Raw genomic sequence first — 19,408 nt, forward strand, 5'->3', positions numbered from 1 at the left:
GCTAGGCATTGGGCTCAGTGACACCCAAGGTCTCCCTTGCTCCTCAGTTTGGCACAATAAGAAATAGAGGGAGACTCTCCGTTTTCATGTAAAAAAAGAAAAGTTTCTTTCTAGCCCTCTTCTTGCAAAAAGCCTGGAAAATGTGAGGGATGTGAAACGTTACAGAACCATTGCTGGGCTGATGGGAACAGACTGCTGGGCCCTATTCCCACAGCGGGGGCCCATACGCCTTTTATGTAAAATGAGTCTAGTTTGGGGGGTCCCTCCCATAGAATCCTTACCAGAATTCTCTGGCTGGCCTTGTGCTTTGCCACAAAGGCCCACAGTGGTGAGACCAGGACGGAGGTGGTAAGGGTGGGTCAGCACAGGGGCTTCCAAGGCTGAGGCTCTAGGTGCGCCCCAACCACAGCCAGGGCCAGACACTTTTGGGGTATCCCTTGGCATCTATAGGCCATGGAGAGAAGAGGGGCTGTGGCCTCTTTCCGTCACTCCACGTCCAGTGAAGCCTCCATAGACCCTGGCGTCAATCTTGGGCCAACAGAAGGTGAATACGTTGTCTTGGATTTAAAAATAAGCCTGTTTTTTGGCATTTCCATCAGCATCCACAAGATGGAACCTGGAGCAAGTGGATCCGAGAGCGGGGCTGCTCTGGCAAAAAAGGAGGGACCTGCCAGAGTCTCCAGAGGCTGTGACTGAGAGAAGGAAGCTCAGTGTCCTCTGAGGCTTGCCATGGCACAGGCTCCTTGTCTGTGTGTCCTGGCCTTGCTGTCCCTCAGGCCATACCCTGCCGCAGGGGGCATGGACTCCTGCTACGACCCGTGGGGGCGGGCACAGCACTGCACACCCGCCTTCGAAAATGCAGCGTTCGGCAGGGAGGTGTGGGCGACCAACACGTGCGGCTCCCCGCCCGAGGATTACTGCCTCCAGATGGGAGCCCGGGACACCACCAAGCTGTGCCATCGATGCGACGCGGGAGACCCCTTGCTCCACCACAACCCCACCTACCTGACTGACTTCCACAGCCAGGAGCAGAGCACCTGGTGGCAGAGCCAGTCCATGGCCTTCGGGATACAGCACCCCAACTCTGTCAACATCACCCTGCACCTGGGTAAGCGCGACCGGAACCACCCTTCCCCAGGGAACCTTCTGCTTTCCAGGGGCCTGGCCCAGAGTGGCAGGGGCTGCTGGAAAGAGAAGGCCCTTGAAGTGAAGAGGGAGTTGGCTGGTCTGATCATCTAGGATTATTCCCCCCCGCCCCCGCCCCGAGAGAGAGCAACATTATACACATGTATAGATGAGATTAAAAATGTGAGCTGGACCTGTGGGAGGAAGGATGGCCCAGTAGTTGGGGCATTAGCCTGAAACTCAGGAGAGCCAGGCTGAGTCCCCCACTCCACCATTCCTTGCGTGACCTGCATCTTGGCAGGGGGTTGGACTAGATGACCCTGATGGTCCCTTCTAACCCTGTGTTTCTATGATTCTATGACTTTGGCCCATGCAATTAGAGGGATGACTGCAGCCCACCTAGGCATTCCCAGGCTGGCTTTACACTAGTTAGTGTGGATAAAAGGAGTGGTGAAGATGCCCCCGTAAGGGCCAACCATGCAAGTATGTACCCAGGGTCCCGGTCAGGCTTGTACAGCCTCTGCGCCCTCGTCTTCACTGCTATGTTTAGCCATGCATGTATAGCTAAAAAAGCTAGTGCATGTATGCATGTTGCAGTCGCCCCTTGGATTGCAGTGTAGACGTACCCTTAGCCTCTGCATGCCTCAGCTCCCTATCTATACAGTGGGGATAACAGCACTTCCCTGCTTCTCAGGTGCTGTGAGGATAAATGCATTGAAAGCTGTGAGTTTCTCTGGCGCTGCGGTGATGGGAACCAGATAAGAACCTTTCTAGAAATAGCTGGGCCCATAGTGAAGTGGGGCAGGGCACTGGAAAGTGGGGTTTGTTTATGGCGGTGAAGAGGGGGCAGACTGCATAGGGCCCTGCCGACTGAACGGGTTAATGTGATCCAGAAGGCATGTGAGTCCCAATCTGGCAAAACACCTTTCCCATGCTGCCATTTGCCAGCTGCATTTGTCCAGCCTCAAAACAACTGTGAAAGGATCATAGACTGTATCCTAAGTCTTTGCACTTCTATAGCACTTTCCATCCGTGATCTCATAGCATTTTATGAAGAGTAATTAGTGGAGCTGCATTCAGCCCCTGTGCCAACCATCAGTATTATGATCTCCAGCTCACAGATGAGGAAACCAAGGCACAGAAAAGTGAAGCAACTTGCCCAAGGCCACACAGTCAATCAGTGGCAGAGCAGAGAGTAGGTCACAAGAATTTTGACTCCCAGTCCAATGTGGTAACAACAAACCCCTTTTTTTTCTCTTGGGGAAAAATCATTATTTTCCACAGAGTTATATGTTGAATTAAATGAATTGCACAGGTGTGTAAAAACATATGGGGTTCTATATAGCCAATAACACTTGGGTATTCAAAGTAGTCACCAACGGTTGAAGGTGTATGGTAGCTTGTGCTTCGTATTTAAAGCATCCGATGAAGTGAGCTGTAGCTCACGAAAGCTTATGCTCAAATAAATTGGTTAGTCTCAAAGGTGCCACAAGTCCTCCTTTTCTTTTTGCGAATACAGACTAACATGGCTGATACTCTGAAACCTTATTTAAAGCTGTGTATTATGGGCCGGGGTCACCAATGTTCTCCTTCAGTTTTACACTAGTGTGTATCTCCATTGACTTCAATGCAGTTCCAAGGGTGTAAAACTAAACTAACATGGTGGTGAATCAATTCCTATGGGGTAGGTTTTCAACTGGTGTAAAGGAGCATAGCTCTGATTTCAGTGGAGCTACGCCAGTTTCCACCAACTGAAGATCTGGCCCATATATTTCAGATATTCTAAAACTGTCCCACTTTTTCAGCAGTTAAAATGTAAGGGCTCATGCCTTCTATTATAAATAAAACTGAAAAGGTTTCCCTGCTATATAAACTCTCCTGGCAATTAGCCAGCTCCGCAAATATTTTCATTCTTTCATATCCTGCCATCCACATTCTGAATACAAGAGATTACAGAGAGTCATTGTTGGAGCTAAACAAATAATAAATAGTAATAATAACAGCCAAAAGCTGTCAGAGTGTGTGTCTGTTTAGCTTGGGCTACTCTTGGGGGACACGCAATGGTGCATTTCCAAATGGAAGCAGTCGATAGCACCGCTTCTGCAAAGCCATCAGGGTGGAAGGTTCGTGCTGTGGCCACTGATTCCTAAGGGAACAGTGGGGGTAAGGGCGGAGGGAGACAGGAGCAGCTTGTTTCCAAGAGAGGTCACTCCTTTCCCAGCCCCCCGTGAACGGGCAGGCAGACATCTGTTCTGAATCGCCGGAAAGTTAGGACTGGGCTTCCTGCCTGGGATGAAAGGCGACGCTGGAGGAGCCGAGAAGCGCTCATTCCACGTTCCACCTCCATAAAACCCGGTTTTTCCTTTTACAGCTTCATAGATTGTAAGGCCATAAGGGATCACTGTGATCATCTAGTCTGATGTCCTGCGTAAGACAGACCCAAGACTTCTCGGAACTAATTCCTGCTTGAACTAGAGCAAATCTTTTAGAAAAATATCCAAACTTTCTTTGGAAAAATTCCAGTGATGGGAAATCCACCACAGCCACTGTTAAGTTGTCCCTACGGTTCACTACCCTCACTGTTAAAAACTTTTGCACCTTATTTCCCCTGTGAATGTGCCTCGCTTCAACTTCCAGCCAGTGGATCTTGTGATAGCTTTGTCTGCTAGACTGAAGATCCCTCTGTTATCAAATGTGTCTTCCCCAAGTAGGTATTTAATAGACTGTGATCAAGTCATCCCTTAACCTCTTTGTTAAGCTTAATAGAGTGAACTCCTTGAGTTTTTCAATATAAGGCATGTTTTCCAATCCCTTAATTATTCTTGTGGTGACTTCTCTCCAAGTTTTTTCCCCAACATCCTTCTTGAACTATCAACAGCAGAACTGGACACAGTAGTCCAGCAGTGGTCACACCAGTGCCACATAGAGGTAAAATAGCCTCTGTACTCCTACTCGATACTCCCATGATGAAACATCCAAGGACCACATTAGCTCTTTGGCCACAGCATCAAATTGGAAGCACATGTTCAGCTGATTATCCCCTCAAATCTTTTTCAGAATCATTACATCCCAACATAGAGTTCCCCATCCTGTAAGTATCACCTACATTCTTTGTTCCTAGATATGACTTTACATTTGATCTTATTAATACGCATAATTGCTTGCACCCAGCTTTCCAAGGGATCTGGATTGCTCTGTGTCAGTGTCCAGTCCGCTTCATTATTTACCTCTCCCGCAATCTTTATCTGCCAACTTTATTAGTAATTATTTTATGTTTTCTAGGTAATTGATAAATTACCTTGTTAAATAGCATAGGACCTCACTAGAAACATACCTGATGATTCCCTGTTTACATTTATATTTTGTAACCTATCACTTAGCCAGTTTTGAATCCATTTAATTGTGCCATGTTTTTGTATTGTTTTAGATTCTTAATCAAAATGTTGTGTTGTACCAAGTCAAATGCCTTACAGAAATCTAAGTATATTACATTGCTGTTATTACCTGTATCAACCAAACTTGTAATCTCATCAGAAAAGATGATGAATTAGTTTGAGATCTGTTTTTCCATAAACCCATGGTAATTAGCATTATTTATATTACCCTCCTTTAATTCTTTATTAGCTGAGTCCTGTATCATCTGTTTTTTGACTGGCTCATCCTGTTTACCCTTTTAAATATTGACACAACAGCAGCTTTGTGTTAATCTTCTGGAACTTCGCTAGTGTTCCAAGAATTATTGAAAATCAACATTAATGGGCCAGAGTGCTACTCGGCCAGCTCTTTTAAAACTTCTGGATGCAAGTTAACAGGACCTGCTGATTTTAAAAATGTCCTGCTTCAGTAGCTGCTTTTTAACACCCTCCTTATAATCTATGAAACATCTCTCTGTGCCTAAGAGGGGGAAGGAGGAGCCAGTTTGACTCTTAAGGGATGAATCCTTGTGTAGCAACTGTTCATGTCATTGAGGACTAATGCGTGGCTTCTCCATCGGAGGGTACAGCTGAGAGTGTAGGTGGATGTGACACTTATATATTACAATAATATTCAGCCCATCTATAGTCCTTTTCATCCAGAGACCTCAAATAGTTTTACTGACTTAAACAATTTAGCCTCCCAGCCCGGTGGATCTTTCTCATTTTACAGATAAGCAAAGTGAGGCCCAAAGAGTAAGCAGCAGAGCTGGGAATAGAACCAGGAGTCCTGTCTCCCATTCTCCTCCTCTACCCGCCAGATCGTGCAACGTGCAGTGCTCATTTTCTTCCTCTATGCACAGTTTGCTGCTTGTCAGTTCTTTTACTCCTCCCCTCCCCTCCGCCCCTGCTGGGCTACTAACGGAAAATCCTTATGTGCCAGAATTTTTGTTGGTGCTAGCCACATCTGTAGTCAAATGAATTATCCAGATTCTCACGAGAACACAGTTTGGCCCATTAATTTTATCCCAGTGTCTTGGACCAAGAGCAAACTCCAAAACCTTCTCTGATGTGCAGTCTTTTATTAATCTGATAGCCTGGAGATTGAACCTGGGATCTCCGATTCCCACTGCTCCCGCCGTCTGCTACTTAGCTGGAATCCAAGCTGATTCTGTGAGGGTCATTCAATGGTTGTTTATTGACACAGTGCAGAGACCAGCTCCCCTCCCAGAGGAAATTGTTTTGCGCATTGACAGCTGTGACCTCCTGCCATTTTGGTAAACGCCCCCAAGGAATTTCCTGTCTGGGAATAAACCCACCCAGGGTGTCTGGAATTCCACCCCAAAGACCTTCAGGAGTCCTACATGAGACCAGGGTGTGAGTCTTTCCCAGGACAGGCAGGACATGGGCATCATCAAGGCAAGCTTCAACAGCACTGCCCGTCCAGTGTGCCTCTGCCAGGATGGATTGATTTAAATCACCAATTTTAATCATGGTTTAAACAGCATGGAGTTAACTTTGATTTAAATAATCAATTTTTAATCTTGTTTTGTACTTGTACTTAGTTGTTTTTTTTTTCCTAAAGAAGACTTGATTCTCATTGGTTGGTAACCACTGAATCATGTTGATTTGCAACTAAATATAGCTTTAGCCTAAATTTGGTGCTGCTTTTTTTGCTAACCAGGACAATACACTATATCTATACATATTTCTTTAAGCAATTATATAGCTTAACATACATGTATTCAGATTTGTAATTTTTACTTTTTTTATTGTTAGAAATGGTGATTGATACATTTCTTATTTACTAGATGGGAATTATTTCTTTCACTCATGATTTGCATCAAGCTGTTTGGAGGGAAACTGAAATTAAATTAATGCACAAAAACATTTAAATTTTTTAAAATTAGTTAAATTAAACCTTAAATGTGCTGGATACACAAGAAAAAAAGTTAATCAAACCATCTTTTGCATTTAAAACTGACTGACTTATTAAACAAAGGAAGTGTTATATGTAGTTAGTGAATTAAGATGATTCTTTCTGATCACCATGTCCTTCAAGATTTTAGAAGTAGTAGATCTCATCCCCTCACACCTCACTTTCATCCATAAATTGGGAGAGGAAAACAATTTTTTCTAATGTTTCAACTCCCACCGGGTTTCTTGACTTTGAATGAATTAGTCATTGAACTGAACAAGTTGAATAAACTGAAATGAAGAATATATTCTCACTGCATCTGCAGAAGAGGCCAATGCTGTCAAAAGCTGGTTTTGTACTTCAACGAACGGTGGTTCCAGGTGCTGAGCCAGTGACTTCCACCAGCTCAGTGCTTTGACTTTTGCCTAAAACTTTGTCAGCAAACATGTACTGCCTAATATTAATTTCTGAAGTTTAATTTACATTATTTTAATCGATCATAGTAAGTTTACCCCATAACATAGGTTATCATAATTTCAAATTTAAATAGGTTTATTTTTTAAAACAAAACTGTATTTAAATTAACCAAAAAAATCTGATGATTATTATTATTTTTCATCATCCAATTTTATCCACCGTGGCCTCAATCTGGACCTGGAGGGAACCACTACTTGGGGCAAGAGGTCACCCACCCCACCCCAGCCAAACCTGAGCCTCTGCAGAGAACACAAGTCAGAGCCAGTTGTCATGGTGGTTTGTGTTCTGCCTCCCTGGGAACTAGACTGAGACCCACCAAACCAAAGGAACTCTCACAAAAGACATTAGAAATGCATTATTTCTCGCAAGAGCGATGAGTTGGAAGCAGGTCAGTGAGCATAGAACCCAGCTGCGGATAAAGCCTCCACTAGGATCAATTTAGAAAGCTCCCAGAGGGTGGAAGGCAACCAGAGAGGAACAGCAGAGTTGGAAAAGAAAGAGAAGAGAGAGGATGGGTACAACAGCCACGCTGGGCCCGATCCTCAGAGGTGCTCAGCCTCAGCTCCCACTGAACTCAATGGATATTCAGCACTCAGCGCCTTTCAAGAGTCATCCTGTAAAAGGGGTTGTCTCCAAAGGGGAGCAGTTGCTGTCAACTTCCCCTAACGCTTGCTGCCTTCTTGCAAGGTTATCAGCAAATCTCTCCCGAAGACAGAACTGCAAACAGTAGTCAGGTTTCTGTGATGACAAGAGAGAATCTGGGCACTGCTGATCCATGGCAGCTTCTTCCCCCCACAGCCCGGCGGTAGCCTGAGTTATCTCCGCTCCCTGACAGCATTCTTACAAAGTCACAGCCCATAGCCGACATAATTCATATGGGTCCAATTAAAGGCTGTTTTTCCTTAGTCCCCAAATAACCCGTCTAACATTCCGGACTCATTATCTTTTCCAACAAAGCCCAAACCTTGTAGCGGATTGTTTTGTACTATCAATAGTAGTATAACTATGGAAGAACCAGCTCTCGGAGTTGAACCCAGTCCTTTGTCTCTGGCAATTAAGCAGTTTGATATTTGTATTATTTTTTCTCACTAATGTTTTCAATAAGCAATTGTAGTGGTGGATTGACTGCCCTCGGGGACTGGAGCCCCCTCTGTTTATCCTCGCTGCAGCCTCCCCCGCACGCTGTTCTTTCAGCGGGTGGTGTCAACCTTCACTCAAAAGGCCAACAAGGGAGCTGAGTCTCGATGGTCCACTGAGTCCTTCAGCTGCTTTCCTAATGCTGCCCTGAAGGAGGCCAGTTGGTGATGGTGGGCCTGATTCTCCTCTCCCTTACGTTGGTTTTACAGCAGTCTAGCTCCATTGGACAAGCTCTTCAGCTGCTGTAAATCAGCGTAGCTCTGTTGACTTCACCATCTGAGGAGCTGGCTCATTGACTTCAGTGAGGTTCATTCCTGAGTCTCATGGGTGTGAGTGAGCTCAGAATTGGGCCTTTTTGTGTGTGCGCAGGATGCTTGTCTGCTGGAATCTGGCTTGAGACCCAGCAAACCCATTTTGCAGAGGTCACCGAGTAGCTATTAAGTGGCAACGACCTAAAGCTAGGCTGGATTTCGGCTGGCACCTGAGAAGCTGAGTGTCTGGTCTGGGTCCCAGCTCTGATCTCTTGACCTGGATGGATTGGATGCTTTTTAATGTCCAGCGTCCTCCTTCACATCATTGGCACGGACCAGCACTGGAAGAGCAGCTGCAAAGCTGTCTTTGGGCTGACATATCTCTCTGTGTGTCAGGAGAAACAGACAGAGAGAAAATAAACAGGTTGCTTGAAACAGCAAAAGCAGGAACTATCAGGGACACTGGGCAGGCTGGGTCGCTCTGAGCTGGTGTTGTCCAGGGGAATCCAAGGTGCGACTGGCGTCTGTGTGAGCAAGAATTTCCTGCCTGGTGTTGACGTGGGGCATGTCCAGGAGAGGAAGCATTTGCTCATCCCTGCCCCATCAACTGGGGACGGACCTGTTCTGATGGCTCATTCCTCTGGGGTAGCATCTCTGTAAAACATTCCCTTTTCTAGCATTTAAAATGTGGGTGTGAATTTTGTGCTGGTAAGAAGAGTGTCAGAATGACAGTCCTGAAGTCCTCTGTGTATTCACAGAACACCTACAGCACAGGGCTGGGCCTCAGGATTCCTAGGTTTTATCCCCAACCGCTTCAGTAATTCCTTTCCCTTGGAAAAATCACTTCATCAGCTCTCTTGAACCTCAGTTTCCCCAGCTGTAACACGGGGACAATGTTACACCTCCTCATTTAGAAGCAGCTGTCACAGGTTCCTCGTGGCACAACGTATGGGGTTAGCATGGGCAATAAGTCAGTTAACCCATGGCATGAATGACCTATGTCAGCAGATTTTGACAAGCATTTGTAGTTCCTGAAATTGGTGGTACCCAAAGAGAGATGTACAGACTGTGGATGAGCTCTTTGCACCTAACTACGTTGCCTTCTCTTCTCCTCCTTCTTCAGGGAAATCCTATGAAATCACCTATGTGCGGCTGAAGTTTCACACAAGCCGGCCAGAGAGCTTTGCTATTTACAAACGCAGCCATGTGGACGGGCCCTGGATCCCGTACCAGTACTACAGCGCCTCCTGTGGGAAGACCTACAGGAAGCAAGAGCGGCAGTACCTGCGGCCTGGTGAGGATGAGCAAGTGGCCTTCTGCACTGAGGAGTTCAGCGACATCTCCCCGCTGAGTGGAGGGAATGTGGCCTTCTCCACCCTGGAGGGCCGGCCCAGCGCCTACAGCTTTGACAAGAGCCATGTGCTACAGGTACTGGGCTCAGGGTTGGAGGAGGCCATGTGTGTCCAGCAGACCAAGTGGCTCAGGGGAGCTGGCACTGGGAACCGTGTTTGGAGATCTGTAATATTGTTAGTGCTCAGGTACCATGGGGGTGGGCACATTAGAAATATCTGTTCAGATAAAGAGAGATTCCGCTCTTAACTCCATTCTGCTCCGATGTGAGTGTATGTGTGTGTGAATGTACAGATGTGCAATATGTTTCTGAACTGGATTTATAGGGGTCTGATGGACCGTGTTCAGCTGGCCCAAACTCTGATCCACCAAGCCCTTGGTGAATAACCTCCAGCACCCTAGTGGAATGGATCGTGCTAGGCTGGCCTTAATCCAGTTCTTCCAGACCCTCGCTGGCTAACCCCATTCCCAACACCATTGGGAGGTCTGCTCTGGAACTGGAAGGTGTAATTACCAGCGCGAGTAGGCGTACCCGCTCTAGCTATGTCTGACCTAGTGTACTAAAAATAGCAGCACGGCTGCGGTGGACGAGTGGCAGGATGGGCCACCTGCCCCGAGTACGATGCTGTCCGAGAGCCTAGGCACATACTCCAATGGCTAGCCCTTCAGTTGCCATGGCTACACTTCTGTTTTTAGTGCACTAGCTCAACCAGAGCTAGAGTGGGTATGTCTACTCAACTGGAAATTACCAATTCCAATGTAGACATATCCTGGGACTCAAAACATTTAGTCTTCGTTCAACTTCATAGTCTAAGGTTCTCCCTTATTTTGCTACCAATATTGGGAACTAGGGTTGTGTCCAGGTACCAGGCCTAAGGTTGGACCACTCTGTGCTCTCAAAGGGACTCGAAGGTGGTGGAAAGTACATATTCAGGGGGCTTAGTGGAGAGGATACATCCTATACACTAGCAGCAGAATGTCCCCTTCAGCTCCCGTCAGTTCTTCCATGGAATGTTAACGTTCCAGTCTCTGGCTTTATATCATCTGACTTTGTGGCAGCTCCCTCAGTGAATCTCCTCCTGACCGGAACCCTCGGAGAGAGGACTTTCACAAATGTCAGATCTTCCACTCCAGCTCTGTGCAGAGAACGGAGGTCTCTGATGAAGGGGTGGGGATGGGGGAGAAGTAGAGAAGCAAAAAAGTTCTCTCTTCAGAGTGACCCTCTGGTCACTGCTGGTGCCTGCTGCCTGGTGCCCGCTGGTGCCTGCTGCCTGCATGCCCTGGGAAGACACAGAGCAATGTCCTTATCACACTCCTTCTCCCAGAAGCAAGGAGGAAAGTTGTTTTCCGTAAACCACTCAAAAGCTAGCCATTACCAGCTGTGACCCAAAATGGACCTGGACCAAAATCCCAGGTCCAAACACACTTGCATTTTGAAGACATTTGGATCCTAAATTTTATCTCATCTATCCATCATTCATTAGGTCACCTATCACTGTGGGATCTGAACATCTTCCATCTCAATAGGTCCAATCAAGCCCAGACCCAAACTTCCCAAAACATTGGCTATTTTGAAACTGGGATCCAGTGTCAGGTCTTGGGGCCCCTCTCCGCTGCCAGCCAAATGGGGAGAATGTTTCAGGGCCTCCCTCGGCATGGGAGGACATGGTGCAGATGGAGAGAAGACAAGTTTATGCCACACCTGGACTGCACGATTTCTGGCATGTGCATGTGCGTGTCTAAGCAGCATGAGGGTTCGATGAATTAAGGGGAGGACGTAGTGCTATACACATGGTGGTTCCTCAAGGTGGTGTGGTGGTTCTGCTGCCTCCTCTGCTCCCTCTTGTAAAGGGGCTGCTGACCCCCCCCGCACCCCCCCCAGGGTGATGTGTTTGCTTGGGCCACTCACCAGCCGCTCTCTTGTGGCCTGAACTCCTCAGGAGTGGGTGACCGGCACTGACCTGCTCATCTCCTTGAACCGGCTCAACACATTCGGGGACGACATCTTCAAGGATCCCAAGGTGCTGCAGTCCTACTATTACGCCATCTCCGACTTCTCGGTTGGCGGCAGGTAAGGCGTGGGTGGGGCATGGGGAGAAGAAGTGGAAGGAAGGATGTTCTTGTGGTTAAGGGATAGGACGGGGAGTCAGGACTCCTGGGTTCTGCTCCCAGCTCTGAGACTGTGTGATTGGGACAAGCCATTTAATCTCCTTGTTCCTCAGTTTTCCCATTTGTAAAATGGAGATGATGGTACAAAGGGAGGATGTGAGGCTTAAAGCCTTTTGAGAGCCACAGATGAGAGGCACTTACACTCCAGTTCCCCCTGTTTAAGCAGCGCAGTCCCTATTTTGCACATGGGGGTTACAATCTAAATAGGAGTCAACAGTGTAATACTGTTTCAAAAAAAGCGAACATCGTTCTGGGCTGTATTAGCAGGAATGTAGCAAGCATGATGCAAGGAGTCATTTTTCTGCTCTACTCTGCCCTGATAAGGCCTCAGCTGGAGTTCTGTGTCCAGTTCTGGGCAAGGCGCCTCATGAAAGATGTGGACAAATTGGAGACAGTCCAGAGGAGAGCAACAAAAATGATTAAAAGGTCTACAAAACCTGACCTATGAGGAAAGATTGGGGAAAAAAATTAGTTTTGTTTAGTTTGGAGAAGAGAAGACTGAGGGGACACAAGTCTTCAAGTACATAAAGGGGATAATAAATTGTTCTCCTTATCTGCTGAGGACTGGACAAGAAGAAATGGGCTTAAATTGCAGCAAGGGAGATTTAGGTTAGAAACAGGAAAAACTTCCTAACTGTCAGGGTAGTTAAGCACTGGAACAAATTGCCTCAGAGGGTTGTGAAATCTCCACCGCTGGAGGCTTTTAAGAACAAGTTAGACAAACGCCTGTCAGGGATGGTCTAAATAATACTTAATCCTGCCTCTGCAAGGGACTGAACTAGATGACCTATCGAGGTCCTTTCCAGGCGTATGTTTCTAGGATTATACTTGCCATCTTCCCCCTCAGTCCCTCCAGAAAGCTCTCCCAGGCCCATGCATCTCAATGGACTTAGAAAGTGTGTCGCTCTTTCTCTGCCCAAAGTTCCCAGTCTCTGCTACCAGGTGCTGGGGCTGCATGGATGTTCTCGTTATCAGATGGAAAAGGAACCTTCAGGAGGCAGCAGGCAGGGACTCAAGGGAGATGGATCTCCAGCAAACAGGACCTGGCAGGGGAACAGGCTGTGGAAAGCTGCTCATGTGTGGAACAGGCTTTGTCCTGCTTGCATATGGTGCACAGTTTGTATTCAATACGTAAAGCATTTACACGGCCCAAGCAGTTGGACATGGAGCTGCGGTGCGGGCTGCCGGTCAAAACTATTGTGGGAGAAATGAACCCTCGGCTCCCATCCTACGCCTTCGCAGAGGGAGCTCCAAACAAAGCCCTGTTTGGGGGATTAGCAAACCAGCCATAACACACAACTCACCCAAACACAACAGCAGTGCTAGCAGAGCCTTCCGGCTCCCGCCTGCCCTGGAGCAGGGCCAGCTTTCTTCCTGCCGGCGCACAGGGCTTGTGATTGTGGGAGACTGCCCGCTCGGTGCGCAGTGCCCTCGGCTCCTGGGGTCCAGACTGTCTGTGAGCTTTGGGGCATGGGTGAGGCTAAGCAGGCTGGAGCCAGGGAGGAAGGCTGGTCTGTGAGAGGAGGGGTCTCCAGCTGTTAGCAGGCAGGATGCTCGGGAGAACCCCCACTTTTCTCTCCTTTTCCTTCAGTTGCCCCCTGCTGGTTCCCAGTTGCTCCCTCAGACCAGCCGAGACAGGTCTCCCTAGTGGGTCAGGCCATGGGTGGGGAGGAACTGGTGCAGGGCTCTGCGCAGGGAAGAGCAGCCATTGGCCAAGATCAGATGGGTGGGGTGCAAAGGCCCGTGGGTGACTGCAGAGTGTGGAGGCTGAGCTCCTGTGGGACTGAGGGAGAAGGCCCAGGACACCAATATCCTCCTCTTCAGTGTCCAAAGGGTTAAACCGTGGCCTGTTCAAACCCAGTGCACTCTAAGCAGGGTGGGCCGTATGGCGAGGGGCCGCTTGCTTGGCTTGTATGACAGCTGGCCCTGGGCGCTCAGGCCTGGGGTCGCTGGGCTTGACAGGAAGGAGAGGACAAAGCTGGAGCTGCTGCAGGGTTTAGCTGAGTCCTTCCTCTTTTTTGATCCACCATTGCCGGCCCACTCTGTTCTCTGCTTCTGGAGGACAAACTGGGCGAGGCCTGCGGTACCTGCGAGTGAGCGTACTGCAGATGAGCACTCCCATGGAGAAGGGCACCTCCCGCCCTCCATGCTCTTCCCCCTCGGGTGCCCGGAACGAGGCTGTACTGTCAGTATCTCCCTGCTCCCATCGGATCCCCAGGGTCAACATCTCAGTGGCCAAGTGAGAGCTGCTCCCCACGCTCCAGAGTAGAGACGCTGGGAGAGGAGCACACAGCAACTCCATCTGACTCTCCAGTCCCAAACAGCTGGAACTCATTAGCGTCTGATCAGGCCACCCTCAGTCTCAATGACCTCGCAGCTGGTGCTGCTGGGGAGCGCCTGCGGGAGAGGGATGGGTGGCCTTGAAATGGGCCCAGCCTGTGCTGCTTTCCCTCCTCCTCCTGTTTGGGTGACGTCTGTTCTGTCCATACCCCGATGCTCTCCTGGGGGCCCTGAAACCGGCCCAGCAGCCCACCCCCTCAGGCACATCGCAGTGCATTCACCAGCTGCTGGCTAGACACTACAGTGCACTTGACCTGCCAGCTCAGCCTGTCTTCTGCTAGCTGGGCTAGCACCAGTGCCCTTGTGTGCTGTAGGCAGCTGCCCCGGCTGAGCCATGGGGGGCTGAGCTAAGCTTGGTTCAGCTGGATGTCCTTATGTGCCACCTAACCCAGTCCACTTACCATGGTCCAAGTTTTTAAGTGAGGTGAAACTTGGGGTATGCAAGACAATCAGACTCCTGAAAGGGGTACAGCAGTCTGGAACCGCTGCTCTAGAGTAGCTTCACCTCCTTGAAATAACACCCTGGCACCACCACAAACTGGACCAAATCCAGGGGTGAGCCCGTCATTGGAGTCAGTGGATTCCCTGCAGTCCATGGAAGCTGGGCCTGCCTACGGAGGGAATGGCTCTGCTGAGCACAGCGTTCATTCTAATTAACGCTCCCAAGGCTCAGCCGAACCCTGACAGTGACAGCCCCGTGGCTCCCTTGCAGGTGTAAGTGCAACGGCCATGCCAGCGAGTGTGCCCCCAATGAAATGGGCCAGCTGGTTTGCCTCTGCCAGCACAACACCACCGGGGTGGACTGCGAGCAATGCCAGGCTTTCTACCAGGACCGGCCATGGGCGCGAGGAACTGCTCAGTCCGCCAACGAGTGTCTCCGTGAGTACCAGGTCTTAGGGCCCTGCAGGCGCTCTCAGGAAGCTAACTGGCCCCACTCCTCACTCAGCAGGCTGACTCTGCCATTCAGAAAATCATTTTTTCTCGGGGTCCTGGGAGCCTTGTTCCTGTAGGTTGCCAGTTCGAATCCAGCCCTGGTGGGCAGTGGCCAAAAGCTGCTAACGTCAGATGCTGGGGGAAGTCAGCTTAGGGTCCTGGTTCTGACCCAGGGCAGTGGCCTCTCCTGCACCCTGGCACAGCAAGAGAACAGCTCCTTCCTCTTGCAGGACAGCTCCAGCCACTGTGGAAAGAGATGCCCATGCTGCACGCAGGGGGTCACCCATCTGTTACATCAGGCCTTCTCTGAGGGCAGGCATATATTTTGTGTTTTCCATCCAATTAAGACTATAAGCGTCATGGGGCACGGGTCTGATCTCCTGTATGTAGCACTGCTCTTAGCCCCCGGGGGTGCTCAGCAAATAACAAGGTCGACTCAGAGGCAAGAGCGCTACCTACAGTCAGAGACAGACACACGGACGATTGTCAGTGCATTTAGCATCTGGACACTGATGGAGAAACTGTGGGGACTCAGATGCGCGTGGCCTTGCACGGGGAATTCCCTGACTGCACCCCAGAAGCAGGAAAGGGGGCTGCATTTCCATTATAGGCTCTTGGCACAGGGCCTACCTTTGTGCTGTGCTTAACCCCTAGCACAAAGGGGTCCTGACCCATGACGGGGGCTCCTGGTTCTCCCAGATTACAAACAATACAGAATAATAATAATAATAGCAGTCCAGTGAGGTAACACATCATCCGTTCGCTCCAGGGGACCTGGGCTGGAACCCAGCGGAGGCCCCGAGTGCCATGGGTTTGTCTCAGCTCAGTCCCGCCCCACCCCCCAGTGGCAATTCAGACCCAAGCCTTTCCATCTCCATGTCTGTTTTGGCCCCTGTGACGTTCTCGCTCTTACCTGCCCCCCACTCCCTCCGGCACAGCGTGCAACTGCAGCGGCCGATCGGTCGAGTGCTTCTACGACCGGGAGCTGTACCGGAGCACGGGGCATGGCGGCCATTGCCTGAACTGCCAGGATAACACCGACGGGCCCCACTGCGAGCGCTGCCGGCAGAACTACTACCGGTGGGATGGGCAGACGGCCTGCCAGCCATGCAACTGCAACACGGCGGGTATGTGGTGCACAGCAACGCCGCTGGGGGGAGGAAACGGGGCGGCCCTGGCGCAGGTGATGCCATGTCCCGTCAGCTTGTCCAGCCTCCACCTGGCAAAGCCGTGACCCTGGCCCTGCGCTTGGCCTGTGTCTCACGGCAGGTCTATACTAGATAGTTACAGCAATGTTGGTTAGGGCTGTGACTATTTTTTTTTTTTTTTCCACCAACACAGTTATGCTGGCAAAAGCCCTAGTGTAGAGACAACAGACCTCACTTCACTCCGGGAACCGGTATAAGCTGCACCTACAAAAGCCCTTTTTTGGCCATATAAATGCGTCTGCACTGGGAAGCTATGCTGGTATAGCTATCCCAACCAAACTTTTCGAGTGTAGACTAGGCCCCTCACCCACTCCAGGGAGCGAGAGGCCTAAATCCTCTTAACTGTGGCAGAAATGTGGGCCCAGTTAACTGCGGGGAAGGGACAAAGGTGCATCCTCAGTGACTGGTTCGAGACCTCTTAAAAAAACCATAAACCTTAAATGTTCAACCGCGTCCCATCCCGGGGAGCGTCTCTCCCACCCTGCCCCACGCCACGCCCTGCTCTCTCTGTCAGGTCCCACACGCACTCTACTTTTCTGTGATTTGCCCTCTTTGCCACCTATTGCAGCATGCTCTTCCCTCAGCCCATGACTCCTGGAGGCACCTCCCTTCCCGATCCACCTCCCCCAGGTTCCACAGCGCTGTGCTTGAGGCAGAGTCCTTGCTCCCCTTTGTGGCGGGGGGGGGGGGGGGAGAGCAGTCTCCCTCTCTTGCCAGCCCCTCTCTCGCGGCTTCCTCTTGGTTTGGTTCCTCGCAGGCTCCCTGCGGCTCCAGTGTGACAGCTCGGGGACCTGCGACTGCAAGGCCAGCGTGACTGGCTGGAAGTGCGAGCGCTGCCGGGCCGGGTTCCACTCCCTGAGCGCAGGGGGCTGCAGGTGAGAGAACTGGCTCCCCTGCACTTCAGGGGAGCTTGGCCCCTCTCCGCTTCCCACCCCTGAGCGCAGCCTTGGCCCTGACCTGATAGGGCCAAGGGCTGACAGACGGGCAAGTGGGGAGTGGGTCTCACGTTGTTGGCTTTTGCCTCTGCAGACCCTGTGCCTGCGACCCTGCCGGCAGCGTGGGGACCTGTGACCCCAACTCGGGGCGCTGCTCCTGCAAGGAGAAGGTGGAAGGCTACCTGTGCAACAGGTGAGCGAAGCACCATCTCGGGCCGGGCTGGGGACTGGAAAAAGGCTGGGGGCTGGAAAAAGCCACTGCCGGGTCAGTCTCTCCCTCCGGGGTGGGCATGAGCGAGGCAGCACCCCTCTGCCCCCACTGGAGCAATGAGATTGGGGGTGGAGACCGGAGGAACGGCAAGCTCGCTGCTCCCTACTGTGCCACCTGCTGGGAGAAGACAGGACTGCAGCAGCCACCAGTTCCCCACAGCCAGCACTCTGACCCCACTCCCTGTGGTGCCTCCTGCTGGGAGGAGCTGGGAGTGCAGTGGTTCATTCCCCGGCGCCAGCACTCCTTTCCCATTGTTGGCAATCCTCCTGCCTCTGCTCTGCTCGCTGCGGGGGCCCACGCTGGCTGAGAGAGGCTGGGAATGCAGTATTTGAGGTGTCCCCTGCAGCGTTTTCTCTCCAGCGACTCCTGCTGGGAGAGGTTGGGATTTGAAGTCCCTTTCTTCTGCCTCCTTTCCTCCCTACTGCCTGTGAACACACCCTTTGCTCCTCAACTGCATGCTGTGGGGAGCAGACAGGAGGGGAGTAACTATAGTTCCCCCACTGCAAGCGTCCATGCCTGCACCACTGCTTTGTTTTGTCACCCTGCATCCAGATGCCAACCTGGCTCATTCAATCTGCAGCCCCACAACCCCGCAGGCTGCACCAGCTGCTTCTGCTATGGCCACTCGACTGTGTGCACTGCAGCCGCCCAGTACGAGGTGCACCACGTCCGCTCTGACTTCAGCCAAGGTACCAGACCCAACACCAGTGCCAGTGCCTGCTCATTGGGAAAGGGGAGGCAGGGCTGGAGGAGGGAGACCCTGGGATGGAGGCTAAGCTTTGCACTGAGGTTTTTAAAAAGTTTGGGTCTGGGTCTGGCTTAGATTGGGGGAGGGGGCGGTCCTCTGGCCTCCCCTCACTCTGCAAATAAATCACTGATACCAGCCAAGTTTAAATTTGCCACCATAAACTCCCCCTGCAATTTCAACTGGACCCAGTATTCCCCTTCACTTCCTGCCCAGAACTGCTGCGTGGCATTATGGGAGACCATTACATAACTACCACCTTCCTCCCCAGAGTAGCTCATGGAAGTGGTGGATGCCGTGGCCCCTAGATACCGGTATATGGGCTGTAAAGTACCGGCTAAATGGCAGATGTTGCTACTGAAAGCTGTGACCATCCTGCAGTGGCCAGGGGCTGGGGTTGCTTTGAAAGGTTTGAATGGCCTTTCCCCCCCAAAACCGTGGAGCAGAGTCTGGTGAAAAAGCTCTGTTGGCTTGGGGAGGGGATAGATGAACATGTGGGAGGAGGTTTCCCCTGGCTCCCTCTGGAGTCTCTCTGCCTCTCAAACGTGGCTCCTAGTAAGGGGTGAACAGCTGGCGCAAGGGTTCTGCTCACACTTTGGAACTTCTATGTCGTCTTCCTCCTCCTAGGGTGACTAGAAGTCCCAGTTTTATAGGGACAGTCCTGATATTTGGGGCTGTTTCTTATATAGGCGCCTATTGCCCCCCCCACCCCCATCCCGATTTTTCAAACTTGCTATCTGGTCACCCTACCTCCTCCTCCCAACCTTGGCCTAACATTGTGCATAGCGTGGGTTATTCCCACCGGGGAAAGGCCCCTGCATGACCCTAGCTTTGATGGGCGGAAGGTACTGCTCAGGCCATGAAAACAGGACTTCATCTCCACTGGGCCTGCAGCCAGGGATATGTCTTATAAGGCTTCAGAGTAGTAGCCGTGTTAGTCTGTATCCGCAAAAAGAACAGGAGTACTAGAAACTAACAAATCCCATCTCTGTGCTGCATATGTGAGGACATTCTGCCCTCTGCTGAGCATCACAAGAAACATACATAATGCAACCATTGAGCATCACCCTGGGGGTGGGCTTCCTGCCCCGGTGGAGGAAAAATTCCCATGTATTCCCCATGTGAGTAGCCCAGCT

The 19,408-nt window shown here is 50.6% G+C and overlaps 1 protein-coding gene across 2 annotated transcripts in view; it reads left to right on the plus strand.

The window, feature by feature from the left end:
- The first annotated feature begins 599 nt into the window (after positions 1-599).
- The window catches only part of LAMC3 (laminin subunit gamma 3), a 44,046-nt gene continuing 25,237 nt past the window's right edge, over positions 600-19,408 (plus strand). The window contains exons 1-8 of one of the 2 annotated variants that reach the window (XM_027823476.3): positions 600-1,108; positions 9,445-9,749; positions 11,612-11,742; positions 14,893-15,059; positions 16,052-16,240; positions 17,079-17,196; positions 17,351-17,449; positions 18,080-18,216. In XM_027823476.3, the coding sequence (XP_027679277.2) occupies positions 730-1,108; positions 9,445-9,749; positions 11,612-11,742; positions 14,893-15,059; positions 16,052-16,240; positions 17,079-17,196; positions 17,351-17,449; positions 18,080-18,216 (1,525 nt within the window). In that variant the 5' untranslated portion in view covers positions 600-729. The remainder of the gene's footprint in view (positions 1,109-9,444; positions 9,750-11,611; positions 11,743-14,892; positions 15,060-16,051; positions 16,241-17,078; positions 17,197-17,350; positions 17,450-18,079; positions 18,217-19,408) is intronic. The other variant, XM_043530490.1, reaches the window with a different exon arrangement.

This window comes from Chelonia mydas, chromosome 16 (assembly GCF_015237465.2).
Source record: "Chelonia mydas isolate rCheMyd1 chromosome 16, rCheMyd1.pri.v2, whole genome shotgun sequence".
In the NCBI taxonomy this organism is placed as follows: domain Eukaryota; kingdom Metazoa; phylum Chordata; order Testudines; family Cheloniidae; genus Chelonia; species Chelonia mydas.